Source organism: Fundulus heteroclitus, chromosome 23 (assembly GCF_011125445.2).
Source record: "Fundulus heteroclitus isolate FHET01 chromosome 23, MU-UCD_Fhet_4.1, whole genome shotgun sequence".
In the NCBI taxonomy this organism is placed as follows: Eukaryota; Metazoa; Chordata; class Actinopteri; order Cyprinodontiformes; family Fundulidae; genus Fundulus; species Fundulus heteroclitus.
The window spans coordinates 4,683,682-4,702,497 of NC_046383.1; the positions used below are offsets into that span (position 1 = coordinate 4,683,682).

General features: G+C 40.6%; 2 protein-coding genes across 5 annotated transcripts in view; one reads left to right on the top strand and one right to left on the bottom strand.

Moving 5' to 3' along the window:
• Window positions 1-12,914, top strand: sytl4 (synaptotagmin-like 4). 2 transcript variants are annotated; one of them, XM_036127210.1, is made up of 18 exons: window positions 1-118; window positions 223-271; window positions 1,347-1,539; window positions 1,976-2,188; window positions 3,976-4,085; window positions 4,181-4,289; window positions 4,394-4,561; window positions 5,522-5,633; window positions 5,740-5,827; window positions 5,921-6,015; window positions 8,162-8,254; window positions 8,562-8,728; window positions 9,064-9,166; window positions 9,477-9,638; window positions 11,190-11,295; window positions 11,388-11,496; window positions 11,575-11,783; window positions 12,174-12,914. In XM_036127210.1, exons 3-18 carry the CDS (start codon window positions 1,421-1,423, stop codon window positions 12,320-12,322), a joined length of 2,112 nt encoding a protein of 703 aa, XP_035983103.1. In that variant the 5' UTR covers window positions 1-118; window positions 223-271; window positions 1,347-1,420; the 3' UTR covers window positions 12,323-12,914. The 2 variants fall into 2 exon arrangements, with proteins under 2 accessions (XP_035983103.1, XP_035983104.1); XM_036127211.1 differs by lacking the exon at window positions 4,394-4,561.
• srpx2 (sushi-repeat containing protein X-linked 2) overlaps window positions 11,942-18,816 on the bottom strand; it is a 26,905-nt gene continuing 20,030 nt past the window's right edge. For all 3 annotated transcript variants that reach the window (XM_036127214.1, XM_036127213.1, XM_036127212.1), the window contains exons 8-10: window positions 17,087-17,220; window positions 16,883-17,004; window positions 11,942-13,512 (exon numbers count right to left, since the gene is read on the bottom strand). In XM_036127214.1, coding sequence (XP_035983107.1) covers window positions 13,332-13,512; window positions 16,883-17,004; window positions 17,087-17,220 — 437 coding nt within the window. In that variant the 3' untranslated portion in view covers window positions 11,942-13,331. The remainder of the gene's footprint in view (window positions 13,513-16,882; window positions 17,005-17,086; window positions 17,221-18,816) is intronic.

Here is an 18,816-nt window from a genome sequence, read left to right on the forward strand (position 1 = left end):
AGCGGATCGGATCCCGCAGGGCAAGAAGGAGGAGAAGAAGAAGAAGACGAAGAAAAACACACCAGGGCGAATAGTCATCAGTCTGGAGGTGCGGTTATGACCGAGGCGGTGAAACTGGGTGAGTAAAGTTGCCTGTAGCTACAGGACTCTAGTTATCGGTCGTTTTTGTGTCTGTTTATTGTATTTATTTATTTTTATTTCCTGTCGCCGTGTCTCCCATAGAAACCCGAGTCAGCGCAGACAGCGGACTGTGGTCGACTTTTACCAACAGGTGTGTGCAATTCTCCCCAATTAACCCCGACTATTTTTTAAACGTCGTGGCACAACTGTTGTCTCTCTTTTTTTTTTTTTACCCGTTTTCTGCGGCACTCAACTCAGACCGTGTTTTTACGTCGTCAACGTGCTCGGTTATCGGAACTTGGAATTTTCTCGGAGCTGCTAACGTAACGTACGTCAACGGTTCGACCGTTGGTGCAGCTCGGCGGTTGACGGTGGGCTTCATAAACGGCCTTAGATCAAAGTATTTCTAAAGGTTTTATCCTGAAACCGATGAAATGTAAAGGAAGGTTTTAGTCACTGCTGAGTTTAGATCGGTTCTCATTTGCATTATTCACAAGATATATACAATTAGCTCTACATATTAAAAATCACGGTGATTCTTAATATAACTTCATTACCAGCAGTTCTGCTTGTCATCAGTTCCTGTAAGCGATTCTTAATCTACCACAAGTTGCTCTGCAGGTACTGCATAAACTGCTGGCATCCAAAGTATGAGGAAAAAGGCGTCTGATTTTTTTTTTAATCCAGAGCATGCGCTTTTACTTTAACTCAGAATGTAAATAGAGCTCTGAGTGGGAGCTGGGAACATTGAACAGGCTATAAGCCTGATGTTGAGTTGTGATGAACTCCACCCTGCTCTCTGTATCCTTACAGGGTGGGAACCCTCCATGATGGCCAAGTTCATGTTGTTTTAGCCTCTACTGGTTACAACATTTAACCCCCGGCAGAAGATTTCTGTGGGATCTTTTAAATCCATCTGCATCCTGCGTCTTCTTACCCGTTTGTAGTTGTTTTTTGTTTTGGTGTGCCTGTGTGACTCCTTTTTCAGAAAGAAAGAAGTCTCTGTCGTGGGAAAGTCGGTTTCTTGGCATATCAAGATAAACTTGGCAGTTTTTTTCTTTCTTTTTTTGATCATTTGTAAGAGATTAGATTTAATCTTCATACCATGAGGCGCACCATCCATGTTGTTTTTTTACTAATGCGCTGCATCCTGCTTACTACTTTTTTTTTTTTTTTTTTTTTTTAAACACTGCAGAAACTTTCAATCCTTTATATTTTGTCTTCAGGGTCCCCGTGTCAATGCACCATCCATAAGTTGTAGGCAGTTCTTTTGAGCTGACAGTTCTTGGTTAAAGACACAATGCCGGAGGCTCCTGATTTGATCAACCTGGGCTTTCTGTCCGATTCGGAGCGAGAGCTTATCCTGGAAGTCCTGCGACGGGATGAGGAGCTGAGGATGGTGGAAGACCAACGAGTACGGTGAGGAGAGACAAAGACTACCAAAACTTGTTGCTTTTTTTTTTTTGATGAAGGACAAAATCAATTCTCCCATAGGTTTGTGCTCTACCAGTGACACAATAAATTCTATTTTAGATTGTCCTGGAAATGTTATGTTTCCCTATATTTGCAAATGACTTTATAAACGTCAGTCTTCCCTTTGCATAGCAAATATTTATATGTACATTCCCATCTTAAAGCCCCTAAATATTAGTCTGTAAATTTTAAATGAGCATTCTAAAGTCTGTAAAAATAAATAAATAAAAAAATTAAGTTGATTTCCTTTTTTTTTCTTTTTGGTAACGGGGGACTAATGTCCCAGCAGGATCTTGAAGAACGAATCCATTTGTTTATCTCTGGTGCTTTTCTCTATTGAAAGCACACACCCAATATGCCTGAGTTTTTTTTTTTATCTTAGGAAGCTGCAGAAAGAGTTGCTGGAGGTCAAACGGAAAGGGGCCAAACATGTCAGTGGAAATTACAGCGAGCGGAGCTGTGGCCGGTGCCAGGAGCCTCTGAGTCGTCTGGTTTCCCCCAACCAGTGTAAAATGTGCAATCACTATGTGTGCCGAAACTGCCAAACAGTCCTGCCCAACGGATCCTGGCTGTGCAGCGTGTGCACCAAGGAGATGTAAGACATTTTGTTCAAAAACAACTCAGATTTTTTTTTTTAGATTTGGGAGAATATATATTTTATTGCCAATTGTCATTTGACCAGTGATCACATATAAATGCTTTGGATGGTTGGTATTGTAATGACATGAGTAGTAGGATCTACTTGCATAACTGAGCATTAAGTTAAATGTCCTCATAAGTTTTATGTGAGGCTCTGCACATCATTGTCTAGCTCAGCATCTCGTTTTAAAACGTCTACTGGAATGCAGTCTGACATGTGAAAAGTGTGACGGGTGTTTTGTTCCTGTTTAAATGAGTGTCTAGTTATCAGTTTTTACTTGGGGAAAGTACAAACGATTGTAAGCAGGAGAACGTTTGATACTCCTTATCGATCCGGTACTTTATCACTACCTTTATTTTATCAAACAGAAGGGTGGAAAAACAAATAATGACAGAGAAGTCTTTGAAAAATTAACTTAAATAAAAAGTATGTTGTATAAATTACTAAAGAAACTGCCCTGTCCAAAATAGAAGACGTTGCCCTTCTGGGCCGTCTAGAAGCCCCATATTAAATGTGCAAATAATTTATAGCCTACACATACATTTCTTGTGTGTTTTAAACGTCATGATTAAAACTTCGTACACGCATTAATTGTAATAATGAGTGTAAACTTATGTCAATGCGTCATCGTGTGTTTGCTTTGCCTGCCTACTGATATACATACCTGCTGTATCTGATTCAGAGGCAGACCTTGTTGCACTCGGGCGGTCCAACACTTTGTGTGTATGGGGTGAACTTTCCCAAGGTGTTTTGTCAGATTAATCGTGTTCCCGCCTTTGCAAGAAAAGCTAATTGGGTACCGAAACCCAGTATGAAAACGGCGCCGGGGCCGTTTTGGGTTTCGGTACCCGTCCCTAATCAGTTTAGTGGTATGGACCGATTCAGATTTGGTTACATACATTCCAGTTTAATCCTAATTCAACTCAGTCAAAATCAGTTTGTAATCACAATTGGTAAAATATATTCTATTAAAGGAAGGCCAACCTATTGCATCCAGTAGTTTGCATGAGTCCCTGATACTAAACATCCATGGGGTGACTGCCGAATGAAAAGACTCCCTTTGGGAAAGAAGCAGCCTTCAGCAGCACCAAAACCAGTGTAAGCAGCCATCAGTGTTTCCGAGGACAGATCAGCATCATCACAGACACTACATAACGAAGGACTGTTCCAGGAGTACTTTCTATGTAACGAGTTAAGGAGGCTTTAGCGCCTTTAGTGGCTTCATCTTAAGAGAGAAACAGATGAGGCCTGAGAGAGAAGTACAATTTATGGATAACATGGCATTATTTATATAAAAACTAACTGGGAAATAAAATAACTGAATAGCTGCTGACAAAAGTGACCCGAGAAGCGAGCCTTGAGGAATCTCGTATGTGAGGAAAGGCGTCTTTATTTCTATAGCATAATTAATACACAACGTATTCCAAATTGAATGCAAAAGAAATGCATTAAAAGAATAATAAAAAAAAAAGCTCCTGAACTTGTGCAAAAATTCTGACTTCCCTTCCCACTGGTCAACAAACCTATCATTGATACCAGACGGCTGTTTATTTACAGTGAAAGTGTGAAAAAAGCTGTTTCACCAATCCCTGCTAAATTGTGACACGGCTGCACATCTTTGTTAATCGTTGCTGGTATTGAAACCAGGAACACTGTTGTTTTAATAGCATGATTATTATGTTTCATGTGTATATAAATTCTTCTTTTCACGCTTCTATGAATGTATATGTCATAAACTCCAGGGAATTAAAGAAAAGGACGGGCGATTGGTTCTACAATCAAAGAGTTAATCGCTTCTCTATGAATCCTGGACATACGCTTGTGAGGGCCTCGCTGAAAAAGAGACCAGCAGGTTAGTACAAGGACAAGAACAGCAAGTAGACGTGAGCTTCAATGGTTGTGACCGTTTCTGATTTGAACTTTTATTTTGTTTTTTATGCTTTATAGTTAAGAAGCGTGAAACAACAGCAGAAAAGCTCCTGAGGGATGCTGAGAAAATCTCACCTCCTCCCAAACCAGTGCCTCTTCCCAGGCAGAACCCACCCGGTAAAACCGAGTGAGTCTTCGTTCCTTAACTGTCATTTCGATGGATTAGTAGTGCAAGGTTGTTCGGAACATGCAGAAAAGAATATTTCACAATTGTTACGTTTTCATTGACAGTCAGTCAAGCGATAATTCAGGATCTATTGCCTCAAGGGAATCTCTTGAAGCAAAGGATAATGTTTCTACAAAGCCTCCACACAGCGACACAGAGTCTGCAGAAAACCTCAGTATCATTAGCAGTAAACCTGAGACTGAATCTGGTCGGGCCACTCCTGAGCAACCCAGGTAAATTCACAGTTTGACACTGTTGAGAGTCAATTATAGATGTAAGGTAAAATAGACTCTAAAACTTTAACTCATTACTAATTATAAGACCAAAAAGATTCAAGCTGCTGTTTAAAACATGTGGCACACTGCAAAAAGGGAACTAAAAGTAGGTAAAATCCTCTTGAAATGAGTGTATTTTTCTTTGATTCGAGCTGGTAAATCATTCTATCTGCCAATGGAATAAGATCTTTGTACTTAAAATAAAAAAAATTCATCTCTATCATCTTATTTCAAGTGCAGGATATCTAATTATCCTATTTTAGTAGTGGAAATTCTCAATCCATTGGCAAATAGTCTTATTTAGCTGCTCAAATCAAGGAAAAATATACTAATTTTAAGAAAATTTTACTTCCTTTTAGTTTCCTTTTTGCAGTGCAGTGAAACCTTGCAACACAAAGTCCACAACTAAGTTTTTTGTAGAGCATCATTTTACCAGTGATATGAATGGAGAGAAAAACAGCTGCAGCTATTAAAAATATGTGACTAGGATAAAAACGACTCCAGTCAGAGTTTGTTTGAGTTTAACTAGTCCACCTTTCCCCAATTTTACAACAAGGGTTGAAGTTGTAAAATGTCTTGGTAAGTTAATAATAAAAGTTCGGGGCGGTTAATTATTTTTAAACTAGAAGTAGAGTTCACAATCCTCAGCGCTTGAAGTTAAGGATCATTGATCAGACCTTTATTTTTCTGGTTTCATGTGCTTGAGCAGTAAAACTGCTTTATGAAATTCTAATTTAGATATATGTTATTGTAAACTGTAATGTAAATTGTAATGTAATCTTTTGCCGCTATCTTGGCCAGGACTCCCTTGAAAAATAGATTAATCTCAATGGGACTTTTCCTGGTTAAATAAAGGAATAATAATAATAATAATAATAAAGCTGCAGATTTCAGAAGTATTTCTGTTTTTTCCTCCAGAGCTCACAGCTCAGTCCCCTCCAGCCCAGCAGCGTCCCACGCTTCCAGCCTGACGGTGTCCGTCAAAGCAGATGTTGTTAGGACTGAAAGCGGCAACTTAAGCACCAGCTCAGTAAGCAAAGCTCATCTTAAACGAATGCATGTTGTAGTTCTTGAGTCGATAGGTGTGTGTGTGTGTTAGTTTTTTTTCATAATACTTTATGTGCTTGTCTCTGAAGGCTGCGGACGTGAAACCCCTCAATATGACCTTAGATCAGGAAGTTGAACGACTTTTCAAGAAAAGTGTCAGACTGCCCCCTAAAAAAGGTGTATTTCTTTTTGTTTTGTTTTTTAGGAAAAAAATTATATAATTTCTATTTAAAGCAACAGTGTTTAATTGCATTTAATATTTTATTACAGAGTGTTTATCAACGCTTGACTTGCGTGATGGATGTGATAAGTCAGTGGCGTCAATGGGCAATCGAAGCTGTTCAGTACCAGGCTTAGATATACAAGTGAGTAGTGTGCAGCTAATGTTTTTTCTTTAAATATATTATATCCATGATACCAATCTGTCATTTAAGATCAGTTATTTGTTGCTACCAAGTTCCAATGTGATACTGCATTTACATTACAATACTGTTAAAAAGTATTTATCCTTTACAGATTGTTTTGACATTTAAATGTTTTAGATAATCTATTAGACAAAGACCCTCAAAAGAGAAAAAGCCATACAAACCAACATGGCTGAAATTGTGAAAAAATAGTCTTCTCCTATTCTTAAATCCAATTAGTTGTGATTTTTTTTCTGCCATTAGTTTCTCTAGCTACAACCAGGCCTGATTACTGCATCTGTAAAAAAAAACAAAAATCTCAGTCTCGCATGATTCCACCAAACCAAAGTAATTTAAAAAATCTTTGAGAAGTGTCAGTCTGGAGAGTGTGTTATATTGTGTTTTTTTTAGTGTTGCTGTTGGGTCTTACTTGACGCTCCAGACGCTACATTATCCTTTTTTCTTCAAAGCAACACATATTTTGTTATTCTTGCAGGTCATTCTTAATATGCTGCTCCAAGGTTAAGAAAGCTACGATAAAACATTACCTAAAATGTGCTTAGCTTTATTTTTTTAAAAAGATGTCAGACTTTACACACACACAGCAATTGATGTCTAATTCGCTGGTAATAAAAGCGACTACAGCCTTAAGTGAAAATGTCCAAATTGTGCCCAATTAGCCATATCCGTCCCTGGTGTCATGCGACTTGTTAGCGTTATAAGGACTATAAGTATCAAAGTTTCATATCAGTGTCAAAATAATTGTGAGGGGTGTGCTCACTTTTGAGAGAGACTATAATTAGTTGTGCTCACCTCAGAGCTGGTGACGTCACACACATGAACAGGAAGTTCTCTTTTTACTGTGAACATTATTGTAAAGAGTGATTCGACTATCCGTCGGATAGTCGAATCTCGGATTCAGGAAGAGCAGTGTGGTTTTCGTCCTGGCCGTGGAACACTGGACCAGCTCTACACCCTCAGCAGGATTCTTGAGGGGGCATGGGAGTTTGCCCAACCAGTCTACATGTGTTTTGTGGATCTGGAGAAGGCATTCGACCGTGTCCCCCGAGGGATCCTGTGGGGGGTACTCCGGGAGTATGGAGTACCGGACCCTTTAATAAGGGCTGTCAGGTCTCTGTACGACCGGTGTCAGAGTCTGGTCCGCATTGCAGGCTGTAAGTCGGACTCGTTTCCGGTGAGAGTTGGACTCCGCCAAGGTTGCCCTTTGTCACCGATTCTGTTCATAACTTTTATGGACAGAATTTCTAGGCGCAGCCAAGGTGTTGAGGGGATCCGCTTTGGTGGCCTTAGGATTGCGTCTCTGCTATTCGCGGATGACGTGGTCCTATTGGCTTCATCAGGGGGTGATCTACAGCTCTCACTGGAGCGGTTCGCAGCCGAGTGCGAAGCGGCCGGGATGAAAATCAGTTCCTCCAAATCCGAGACCATGGTCTTGAACCGGAAAAGGGTAGAGTGCCCTCTCCGGGTTGGGGAGGATGTCCTGCCCCTAGTGGAGGAGTTCAAGTATCTTGGGGTCTCGGGCATCTGGTCAGGATGCCTCCTGGACGCCTCCCTGGTGAGGTGTTCCGGGCACGTCCCACCGGGAGGAGGCCCAGGGGAAGACCCAGGACACGCTGGAGGGACTATGTCTCCCGGCTGGCCTGGGAACGCCTTGGGATTCCCCCGGAGGAGCTGGCCCAAGTGGCTGGGGAGAGGGACGTCTGGGCCTCCCTACTGAAGCTGCTACCCCCGCGACCCGACCCCGGATAAGTGGAAGAAGACGGACGGACGGTGATTAAAAAAACAGATTGTAAGGGAACTTTCAAATTAGTGATATCACAAAAAATTGCATGGCCTATATAAAAAAATAAAAAAAATAGCAAACCATGCATATCATTTTCAATTCAGTTTTATTTCTATAGCACCAATTAATGAAACTCATCATCTCAAGGCACTTTCCAAAGTCAAATTCAGTCAGATTATACAGATTGGTAAATTTTTTATCTGTGTGTTACCAACTCAAAGACTGTACATAAAAGCTGCTTTCAACATAATAAAAGGTGTCAAAAATGTGACTGTTCTGTTGAATGTTTTCATGGCTTCACAGGAGGATCAAGAGGAGGAAGAGGATATCGATCGTCTGGTTAACTTTCATAAAATGTCGATGGCTAAGAGTTCCTCCAGTCTGCAGAGTTCAAAGGTACCAGTGCTCTGACATTTCTTACAGAGCAGCGTGTTACTTCACTGATTTCAGCTAATCTAAATGAGCATCTTTAACTTCAGGATTTCCTGTCTGACGTCAGGAAGTCCTGAACTGATGCAGAAAGTCAGTCTACGCAGTGTTGACACGAAGGCTCTTGAATAAAATGGCTAATTCATACACATTTAAACTGGATTTGGATAGCGAGAAAACACTATTGGGCCTTCTAAGCAATCAATATTTGTTTCACAATAAGCTTGGAGGCCATGCAGGCTTTAATAATGATTCCCCACGTCTGTTTGTGCAGAGCATGATGAGTATTTACAGTGAATCCGGAGACTTTGACAGCGTGGAGGTGAAGGGCGACGTCGTCTTCTCTGTGAAATACGACGAACACACGCAGTGCCTCCATGTGTTCATCAAGCAGTGCCGCGATCTGGCCTACGGCGACGCGGCGCGCCTGCTTTCCAACCCGTGAGTTTTTAAACCTCTGCCCTGTGTGGCTACATCACACATGTAAGGAACGATATCTTAAACTGGTTAAGCAGCAAGACCGATGCAGTCTTGGTACATTTTCAATGCGTGCTCACCCCCGGGTGACGTTTCCACTGCTTTGATCGGTTTAGATAAGCGGCTGTTCTGTTTATACAAGCTCTGTACTCGGGTCCCGCTGGTGATTAGCTGAGCTTCACAGGAAATCGTGTGTCAACAGTCTCCTCAGCGTTTAGTCAGAAAATGCAGCAGAAGACCAGCAATCGTGGCTTGGAAAAACAAACTTTTTTTTAATCCTTTATTTTTGTGTTTTGCAGTTATGTGAAATGTTATCTGCTCCCTGACAAATCCCGTCAGAGCAAGAAAAAAACCAGCGTCAAGAAAAACAACGTCAACCCGGTCTACGGTGAAACTTTAAAGGTGAAAATTGTGGTTAGAATAACACTCCTGGGGTTAGTTTTCTCGCACTGTAAACTGTTCCAACTAATGACCGCACCCACAGTGACCTTAGGATCTATATTTACCTTGCAGATAAGTACAGCTATTGTCAAATATTGATTTTCGGTGGCGTTTCCACTGGAAGCAGCTTAAATACAAACAGAGCTGGTTTCAGGGAAATTGGCTGAGTTAATCTATAGAAATAGTCTTCATGGTTTTACATCCATAGTCTATTATTGGTTCCCCATTAGACAAGCCTTTAATGATCCCATTTTCTCTGTTCTACTGCCAGTACTCCGTCCGCCGTTCTGAGCTGGCCACTCGCTGCCTGCTGATCTCAGTCTGGCATAATAGTCTCCTCGGCCGTAACGCCTTTCTGGGAGAGGTGGAGGTCCCTCTGGACGGCAGAGACCTGGAGTCAGGACGCGAGGAACAAATGGCTCTCATGGCAAAGGTAGAGTGAAGAAACGACTTGATCCTAAAAGCATATCTTCTGATGGATGAGTTGTTTTCTACATAGTGCTTGTAGTGTTTATCTTCGTTTATCTAAGACAAACCTACATCCCATCTGCTTCCCAAAGCCCCTGAGAGAAAACAGAACAGGGTGGGGTTGTAGTTATTGGTATCTTAAAGGAGTCATCACCTGGAATTCGGACTCTTTCATCTGAAAACTTGTGTTTTGGTGTTGGGCCTCAGTTAAAACCTTCAAGAAAATCAGGAGTGTGAAAGTGACTCGTTATTTATTTTTTTGTTTGTGCGAGCTCAAACCCACAAGAGATCGCTTTCCATCAAGTGAGATTTTGGTGCTCCTCCTAGATTTACATCACTCGTGGACGGACGCTAACATTAGCCACGCCCGCCTCTAGTTTTCTGACTGTCCCTGCGAGCAGAGCGCTCCCTCGAGCTCGAGCGTGCAACTCCTTCTGTATGCGTGTCACATTTTGCACCCAAGTGTTTCATTAACTTGGTTCAATACCAGCTGAAGATGACATAAAGCTTGCGTTTGGAGAACGGAGTGATTACAGCGGGGTTCTCGTCTGTAGTGCGCTCATTAAGCATTGTTCTTTGTGTAACTTTTTACCAGGGTTCATTCTTCTCTCTTCGCTTTGCTCTGACTGCAAGCGTGGAGTTTTTATTACGACACCGGGAAACGATGGTAAACTAACCATGGCACATGAAGGCGCACACGCAAAATAAAGTTTAGTGCGTACCCTCATTAAACTAATTTGAAATGATTTCTCAATTGTAATCTAACCCTGTTTGCTCAGTCTTGTTCCTTGGCCTTAAGTCTGGCAAACGGCCATGAAATAAGTCATTCTGCAGCTTAGAGTACAAACAACAGACAATAAACGTGTGTACAGCTCTTTTTTATCTGCTTTTTTTTCCACATTAGAGTTTTCAAAAGATAAAGGCGGTAGAAACAGCTAATCTGATCTTTCTAGTTCTTTTAATGGGGCTGCTTATCTCTCTGTGTGAGTTAAACAATTCACCAAAGTTCAACAATTTAACTCGTGACGTAAATTTTGCAAAAACAAGATGAATCTATTAAATAATCGGCTAAAAGGACGGGTTGTGTAGATGTAAATGACTTGTACTTGCACAGCGCTTTATTAAGTCCGACAACCCCAGAATGCTTTACACTACAGTCAGTCATTCACACCCTGGCGGTGGTGAGCTGTTAGTAGCCACAGCTGCCCTGGGGCAGACTGACAGAAGCCACCAGGCAATTTGGGTGAAGTGCCTTGCCCAAGGACACGACTGAGGGCCGGTTGATGTACTAACAACACGTTAATATTTAGAATTTGACCAAATTAACTTAAAACAAACATTTAAATGGAACCATTAATACTCTGAAACATTAAAACGTACGCAGAGTAAAAACAAACAGCCATATCGGTACCGACCCACATCTTCCAGTGCTGATAAACCTATTGTTGTTGTTTTTAGATCGTGTTCATGTTTCGGTATCTGAATGTACTAAATGTATCTGACATTTCTTGAACAGACGGGCTCTGTTGTACAAGCGTCAGCGTTTGCTCAGTACAAGGGAGAGCTGGTGATCTCACTGAAATACGTCACGCCTAAAAAGACAACATCAAAGAAAGTCAAAGGTAACGTGCCAGACGCCTGCTCTCAGCTCCAGCTCAGTTTAATGCAATTCAAAGCTTCTTTCCATCAGTTTGTTTGTTTTTTTTAACTTCAGGCAAAAAGGCACCATCCGAGGAAGGTGGAGAGCTGCATGTCTTGATTAAAGAGGCCAAGAACTTGGTGCCAATTAAACCAGGAGGCACGTCTGACAGCTTTGTGAAAGGGTACGAAATACACGCCAACAATTGTTGTTGAAAACAAACATTTCTTTTTAAACAGACTTTGTATTTTTGTCTGTGCAGGTACTTGTTCCCAGCTAAAGCAAAGGACGCAAAGAGGAAGACTGCCGTCATGAAGAAGAACCTGAACCCCCAGTATAACGCCACGTTTGTGTATGAAGAGCTGAGTCTGGAGCAGCTGGGAGGGATGTGCCTGGAGCTGACTGTGTGGGACCGAGGGGCCAAGCTGAGCAATGAGTTCCTGGGAGGAGTCCGCCTCAGCTCAGGAAAAGGTAAAAAATAAAAAAATAAAAATGGATGTTTGTCTTTTCATCTGGACAAGAAAAACAACCATTATCATGTTTATCTGGTTCTACCAACTTACACTGGTGCAGACGGTTTGGGAAACGAGCAAAATGATTTCAGGCAGTGGAAAGAGAAGCAGAAGCTGTTTTATGATTCATACCAATATATGAACAGTGTTTAAAGACCAGCTCTTTATTACTTTCAGCGTAATGGAAAGAACATTGTATACAGGTCTTATTTTTACACTTTAGTTTACTGTAAAAATCATCACTTCTGCAGGGCATTGCTTTTTTTTTTTTACTTATGTGAACATCAGAGGAGCTGAAAGAATTTTCCATCACGGATCTTAAAGGCTCTGTCTAATCTCCCCACTGCAGGCACTGTAAAAATAGGAAAAGAGGAAGTGAAACCGGAGTCTGGCGGAGAGGAGATCAGTCTGTGGCAGAAGATGATGCAGTACCCCGACTCGTGGGCAGAGGGCACTCTTCCACTGCGCTGCACCATGGGAAAGACTAAGGGTAAATGAGGACAGAGATGCTGAAAGTGATCTGATGCGATGAGAAACTCTGGCCTCAGAGACAAATATGAGTCTGTGGATTCGTCATGTGACCAGGAGCTCGTCTGCTGCTTTAGGTTTTAGGCTGCAGCTCGGTTCTCCTCCCTGTGTGCGGGATTCAGTTTAGTTCACCGACTCCTGATTGGTGTTACTGTTCAACGTGTGCCAAAAGCTTCACACTAAGTCACTTTTTCAAACTTGAGACTGTATGCATTACGATTGAAAATCATTCACAGCACAGAAGTGTCTTAATTTTTCACACTTGTCTTTATAATCGTTTACAGAAGAACACTATGAAGGAAATTTCATTATAAACCAGCATTATGAAGGATTTATGGGCTTGGATAAAAGCAGTTATATTAAATGTGCACCACTGTGCTTTAATGCTCTTATTACAGTTTATATTTATATAACTTCAATTAAAGGCCTTATTTGAAGAAATGAAATGACTGTTTGTTTTAATATAAGTTTATTGTTAAGCTTTGGGTTTGGAGTGTTTTCAGTCACGTTAAACTCAAGGTTACCTTGAATAATCTGTTGACCCAATAAAAGTTAAACCCAATGTCTTTGTCTCCACTCTTATTTTGTATCTGTGTCCAACTGGTCTTTTATTTTTTTTTTTATCATCCTTTTACTTCTTCTGTTACCTGTAAACGGGAGTTTTATCTCTAGGATTAAATTGTTGAATGTGAAATAAAAGCAGAATAGCTTTAATGTGCTACATTTCTTGCAATAAAAGATCTAATTTCATTAAAGATTTGAATTTTCTGTTGATATGAAGTAAAGTTCCTCCTTTCCTCCCGTTTAGCTAATTTTTACGTTGAGCAAACAGTGCCAGCACTTCTGTCTTGTGTAATGATCCCATTTAAATGTGAGGACCTGCCCTCTTCTTTAATCTCCCGTTTTCTGCTCATTTGTCCTTTCACATCTTATCTTACTAAAAAAAAAAAAAAGATGACGGCCAGAGAGCTTTGATAAACTAGTCGCAGAAATCTCTGTGGAGCTCCAGCCTCTCCCGTTCCTCCTCCTCCAGCAGGAAACCGTCTATGTAGGAGAAGAGCTCGTCAGACGACACCGGCACAATGAAGCGCTCTCTGTCGACACCGAGCTCGTCCAGCAGGACCATGCTGAAGTAGGAGCGGGAGATTCTGAATACTTGCCTGTAGAGAGAAACGAAACAAGCGATTAACAAGAGCACGGTTTCATGATTTGAGAAGTTAGTATCACTTTTTTTTTTTTTTTTTTTTTTTTTTTTAAAGATATAGCTTAGAAAACAATTGCTGCAGGGAATAGTGAGGATGTCGTTTGAGTTGATTAAAAAGAGGACTTGGCTACTAACGATGTTGCTTTTGGTTGTCAGCTGTTAGTAAAGGTCTTGTTTTTATGAAAAAGGATCAATTAAATCAAGTCTGCTGAAACATCGGAGTAAATTCATTCTGACTAGAGCTGCTTAATCCCACTGGCTGGCCTAAACGCCCCGTGACCTACGTAAATCCAATAGAACCTCTGAGACTCCATGTTTAGGTCCATCTGACACCAGCAGGTCAAGATCTGGGAGGAGATACCCGAGGACGCCATCCGTCATCTCACAAGGACCACGCCCCGGTTTCAGGCACGCATACAAGCATGTGTGGGCCATGCAAACTACAGAAGACCAATTTGAGCTGCTGGAACAACATTTCAGCAATCTGGACTAGCCTGCCGCATCAGTTTTTCAGTTTCAATGTATTTAATTGTTTTTGAGCAGTGTAAAAAAACCTGGCTTTCTTATGTTTCCATTCATTTCATTTAATCATTAATATTGCCCTGTACAACTTCAAACCAGAAAGCCAAAGTGCTTTGCAATAAAGTCATGATAATCATTAAAAAAAAAAGATAAAAGGATAAAACTGTTCATGGAAAGCCTGCAAAAACATATGTGCCACTTTCTGCCTGAGTGGATTCTTGCTGCCTTTTTATTTGACTAAGGTCACACAAACATGCTGCAACTATATTTAACAAATGGTTTTTGGTCAGATGACACGAACATAGAACTTGAGCTGATATGGCAAAGTGTTTGGACAACTGTGGTTCAAGCATCGTGAGGTAGGGCTGCTAAGGCACCTTGGCTGGGTAACTTAGCAGAAAGACCATTACCTTCCACTTATCTTGGAAAATTAAGTGGTTGCTTTGAATCTAAACCTGCCAAAAGTATGATTAAAATACAGCTCTTTTAGTTTTAAAAATAAACATTTATGTTGTTAATCCTGTTTGGTCAGCAACATGTTAATGTTTTTGACATTTAGGAATAACACGGCCACATAATCTACAGAAAGCAAAGATGTGACCCGGTGATTTCCAGACTAGACACACTTCTCTCCATGATGACCGGCGACAAAGGAAATCCCAACAAACGTGTGGACTGGAGACATGGTCCCTTCGGCTAATCAACAAGGGTAGGACAGAAGACTGAAGGGTGAATAAAAGGGACGTTATTGTAACAACTTACAAATAATTAATGTTCCGCTGAAACAAGATGGAGCTGGCACTCTGTAGATAATACGCCTCGTTTAGCTCGCTTTGAACGTGGGACATAACTGTTATGATTTCTTGAAGACATTTCTGTAGAGTGTCAGATAAACAACTAATCAAGCCAACGGAGTGACGCCAGATACGCACTGGCTTGTGATTGGTCAAAATGTTTCACGTACGCAACAATTGTTTAGAGCCTTTTGCTGCGTTCCATTTACCTCGGACCTTGAAGATGGCCGATCGGAGATTACGTCATTGCTGCCTTTCTGCGTTACAGTTTCCTTCTTCTCAAAGAGAAGCATAAAATAGGGACGCTCGCACTAAAGTCATTAATAAATGTACAAATGCAGCCAATCCGACTCACAGAATGCGTTTTAAGATTAGTCTTAAAAGTAGACGGGGTGTCTGCCTCTCGGACCAAAACTGGGAGTTGGTTTCACAGGAGAGGAGCCTGATAGCTGAAGGATCTGCCTCCCATTCTACTTTTAGAGACTCTAGGAACCACCAGCAGACCTGCAGTCTGAGAGTGAAGTGTTATGTTAGGGGTCCTGCCACCAACAAGACCACGGAGCTAATCAACTTCTAGGTCAGCAGTTCTTCCCTCCAAATCAAACTGTGTCGTCTTAAGGACCAGGAGAGACGCTATTTCCTGCGGCAGGAGCTACTGATCACCTTCTACACGGCCATTGTTTAGTCTGTCTTGTGCTCGTCCATCTTTGTGTGATTCAGCTCATCTGTAAAATTTGACAGTTCCTGCAACAAATAATTAGATCTGCAGGGAGGACCATCAGGATTGACCCTCCATCCATTCATGACCTGTAAAGGTCCAGGGCCAGTAGAAGACTTTTACCATCAGGTCAGGGGTGGGCAATAATTCAATATTAATATATATCATGAAATAACTTTATCCAATAAAGGTGATATGACATTTCCAATATTTCAATATACATTAAAATCTATGATTACAGCATTTGTCACTCAGTGACCTTCTGGGTTTTATGTCATTTTATGTGTTTTATTTTTTTAAAGCAAATGTTTCTAAAATGTTATATTGGAAGAGTTGTACAGGCATCTATTGTGGGCAATCTTTACAGTGTTTCTGAGGCTTTTATTTTGTTTATATCAATATCAATATAAATATATCGTATCGACTGAAATTAAGAAATATATCGTTATATAAGTTTTGGTCTTATCGTCCAACCCTACATTGGGTAGATGCTATGGAGCGCTAATAGCTAAACCGAGCCAGTTTCTATCCCCAGGCTGGGTCATAGATAAACACCTTATAGCCAGGATAGCCGGCTACTCTGCTGTATGCAATAAGTACATTTGCACTAACTCTGCAGTTTTTTACACCTTGTATAGTATGTACATGTGTGCATATACTTGCACTCACATGTGTATATTTAAGAAAAGAAGAAAAACATCTCTCGTACATACTGCCCCCGTTCTTACCTTTCCCTGTACAATGTTTTTTGTTATAGATTGTAGTTTGCTGTTCTGCCTGTTTTTAACACAATGCGAGCGCTGGAATCTAAAGTCAAATTAATTGTTTGTACCCACAAACTTGCCGAGTAAAGCTGATTCTGATTCTTTAATTTTGTGTGCTTGTTTTTTTTTCTTTTTTGTTTTTTTACATCTCTACCTATATCTTCTTGATCACTCCTATTTAGACATGTTAGACACAGTTTGTCCCTTTTATGGTTCTTAATGGCTAAGCTTGTTCCCCTTAAAACCACAGTCTCTGTAGGAGCTGTAGGATTCATGAGTCAGGGTAAAGACTGAATGTTGGGGGATTTTCCAGTCTGGAAACATTGAGAGGGGCTCCGTTCTCATCTTACATAGTTTGGAAGAAATCTGTGCATGTGTTTCTACTAGGAGAAAAATGGAGTTAAAAAAAACAGCACAGACTAGTTTAAATGACTGGTGTCCTGACATTTAAAGGCTTAAGTGAAAATACTCATTACTTGTGACAAAACAAGTGTTTCACATCTTAATAACCACACATTTCAGCCTTACCTCAAGCCCTCAATCACTTCAGCCTGAAGCAGATTTTCTTTGATGCGCCCCGTCTCTCGAGGCGGGGAGCCCAGGAGTTCGATCACCGTGAAATGTCGAAGGTCTAATCCGCAATCAGATTTCTGGAAAAGGGTAGAGTCTGTTCGTTAAACCCTTGTAAAACGCTGTGGAAAAGATCATGAAAGCAGAGCGAGGTTTCCTCACTTGTATCATGAGGTTCTGCAGCTTGTAGTCGGGGTCGGATATGTCGGGCGCCGACATGATCAGCAGCCTCCTCTTTTCGTAGAACTGATCCAGGAGAGCCGAAGCTGTCTTTACGTTGAATTTAAACTCCATCGCTTCAAAACAAAGGATAAGATACAACATGAAGTCCACAAAAAGAAAACCTCTACTGAGGCTTTCCAAATTAGGCACAATCCTTGAACTTCTCCATATTTTGTCACATTACAGCAGCAAGTTTCTGACATATTTTATTGAGGTTTTATGTAATAATTGTGAACTGGAAGAAAAATAATAATAATCCAAATGTTTGTGTTTAAATCTCAGTATGAATCCAGCTGTTCTGTTAGAGCACATCAGTGAATATCTTCTCTAACCCCCCAGTCTGAGGCAGATGATCATTCATACTGAGCCTGGTTCTGCTGGAGGTTTTTCCTTCCTGTAAAAGGGAGTTTTTCCTTTCCACTGTCGCTTCATACTTGCTCGGTATGAGGGATTGCTGCAAAGCCATGTACAATGCAGACGACTCTCCCTGTGGCTCTACACTTCTCCAGGAGTGAATGCTGCTTGTCAAGACTTTGATGCAATCAACTGGGTTTCCTTAGATAGGATTTTCTTTTTAACCAATCTGTATAATCTGACCCAATCTGTATAATCTGACTTTGAAAGTGCCTTGAGATGACATATTTCATGAATTGCCGCTATATAAATAAAATTGAATTGAACTGAATCAGAGGAATGAACCAGCTGACAGGTCGGGGTTAAAGTTGTATAGAAGTTTAAAGCAGAATTAGATTATAAAACAACATCAGAGGAGCTGCCAAGAGCTTCATGGTAGCTCTGTAGGAGATGCAGAAATTCACAGCTCAGGTGGAAGAATCTGTCGACAGGGCAACTATAGTCCTGCACTATAAAGATGTGGCCTTAATAGTTAGACAAAAATCTGTTGTTTTTTTTTTTACTTTTTAACGTTTGACGGAAAGCAAATCACTGCATATGAACCAGAGTAAACTATCCCTGCTGTGAAAGATGGTGGCGGCAGACTCATGCACTGCAAAAACAGAACTAGAAATACGTAAAATCTTCTTAAAATTAGTGTATTTGTCCTTGATTTCAGCAGGTAAATAAGATGATTTGCCAATAGAATAAGATTTTTGGACTTAAAACAGGAACAATTCATCTCCATCATCTTATTTCAAGTGCAGTATATATGATTATCTTATTTTAGGAGACAAAATACTCATTCCATTGGCAAATGATCTTATTTACCTGCTCAAATCAAGCATAAATACGCAAACTTTAAGAATATTTGACTTATTTTTAGATCAGTTTTTGCAGTGTGCTGAGGGATACTTTTTCCAGTTGGGACAGGGATACTGGTTGATGGGTGATGGAAGACAGATACGGAGGAAAACCCGTTAAAGCTTGCAATAACTTGAGGCTACAGTCGTGGTTCACCCTTCAATAGAAGGAAAACCTTAAAGAGACACGCCTACAGTGGAATGGTTTATATGGGGTAAAAGCGGTTCCATAATAAACTTGTACATAAAAGGATAGTTGTGTCCATATTAGTCAGAAGTTGTGCATAAAAAACATTTGTAAACTCATAATAATTTAAATTGCATTCAAAAGATACAACATACAGTTTAAATAGTTACAACTTCAATAACTAATAAATACAAATTTCAAGTTTAAATTTGTGCTTTACTCTTTAT

Bases quoted from the DNA above. Each gene is read 5' to 3' on its own strand.
- sytl4 (XM_036127210.1), top strand. From the start codon at position 1,421: ATGCCGGAGGCTCCTGATTTGATCAACCTGGGCTTTCTGTCCGATTCG. The intron at 2,189-3,975 runs GTAAGACATTTT...CATAAACTCCAG, and splicing joins AGCGTGTGCACCAAGGAGAT to GGAATTAAAGAAAAGGACGG. The intron at 6,016-8,161 runs GTGAGTAGTGTG...ATGGCTTCACAG, and splicing joins TACCAGGCTTAGATATACAA to GAGGATCAAGAGGAGGAAGA.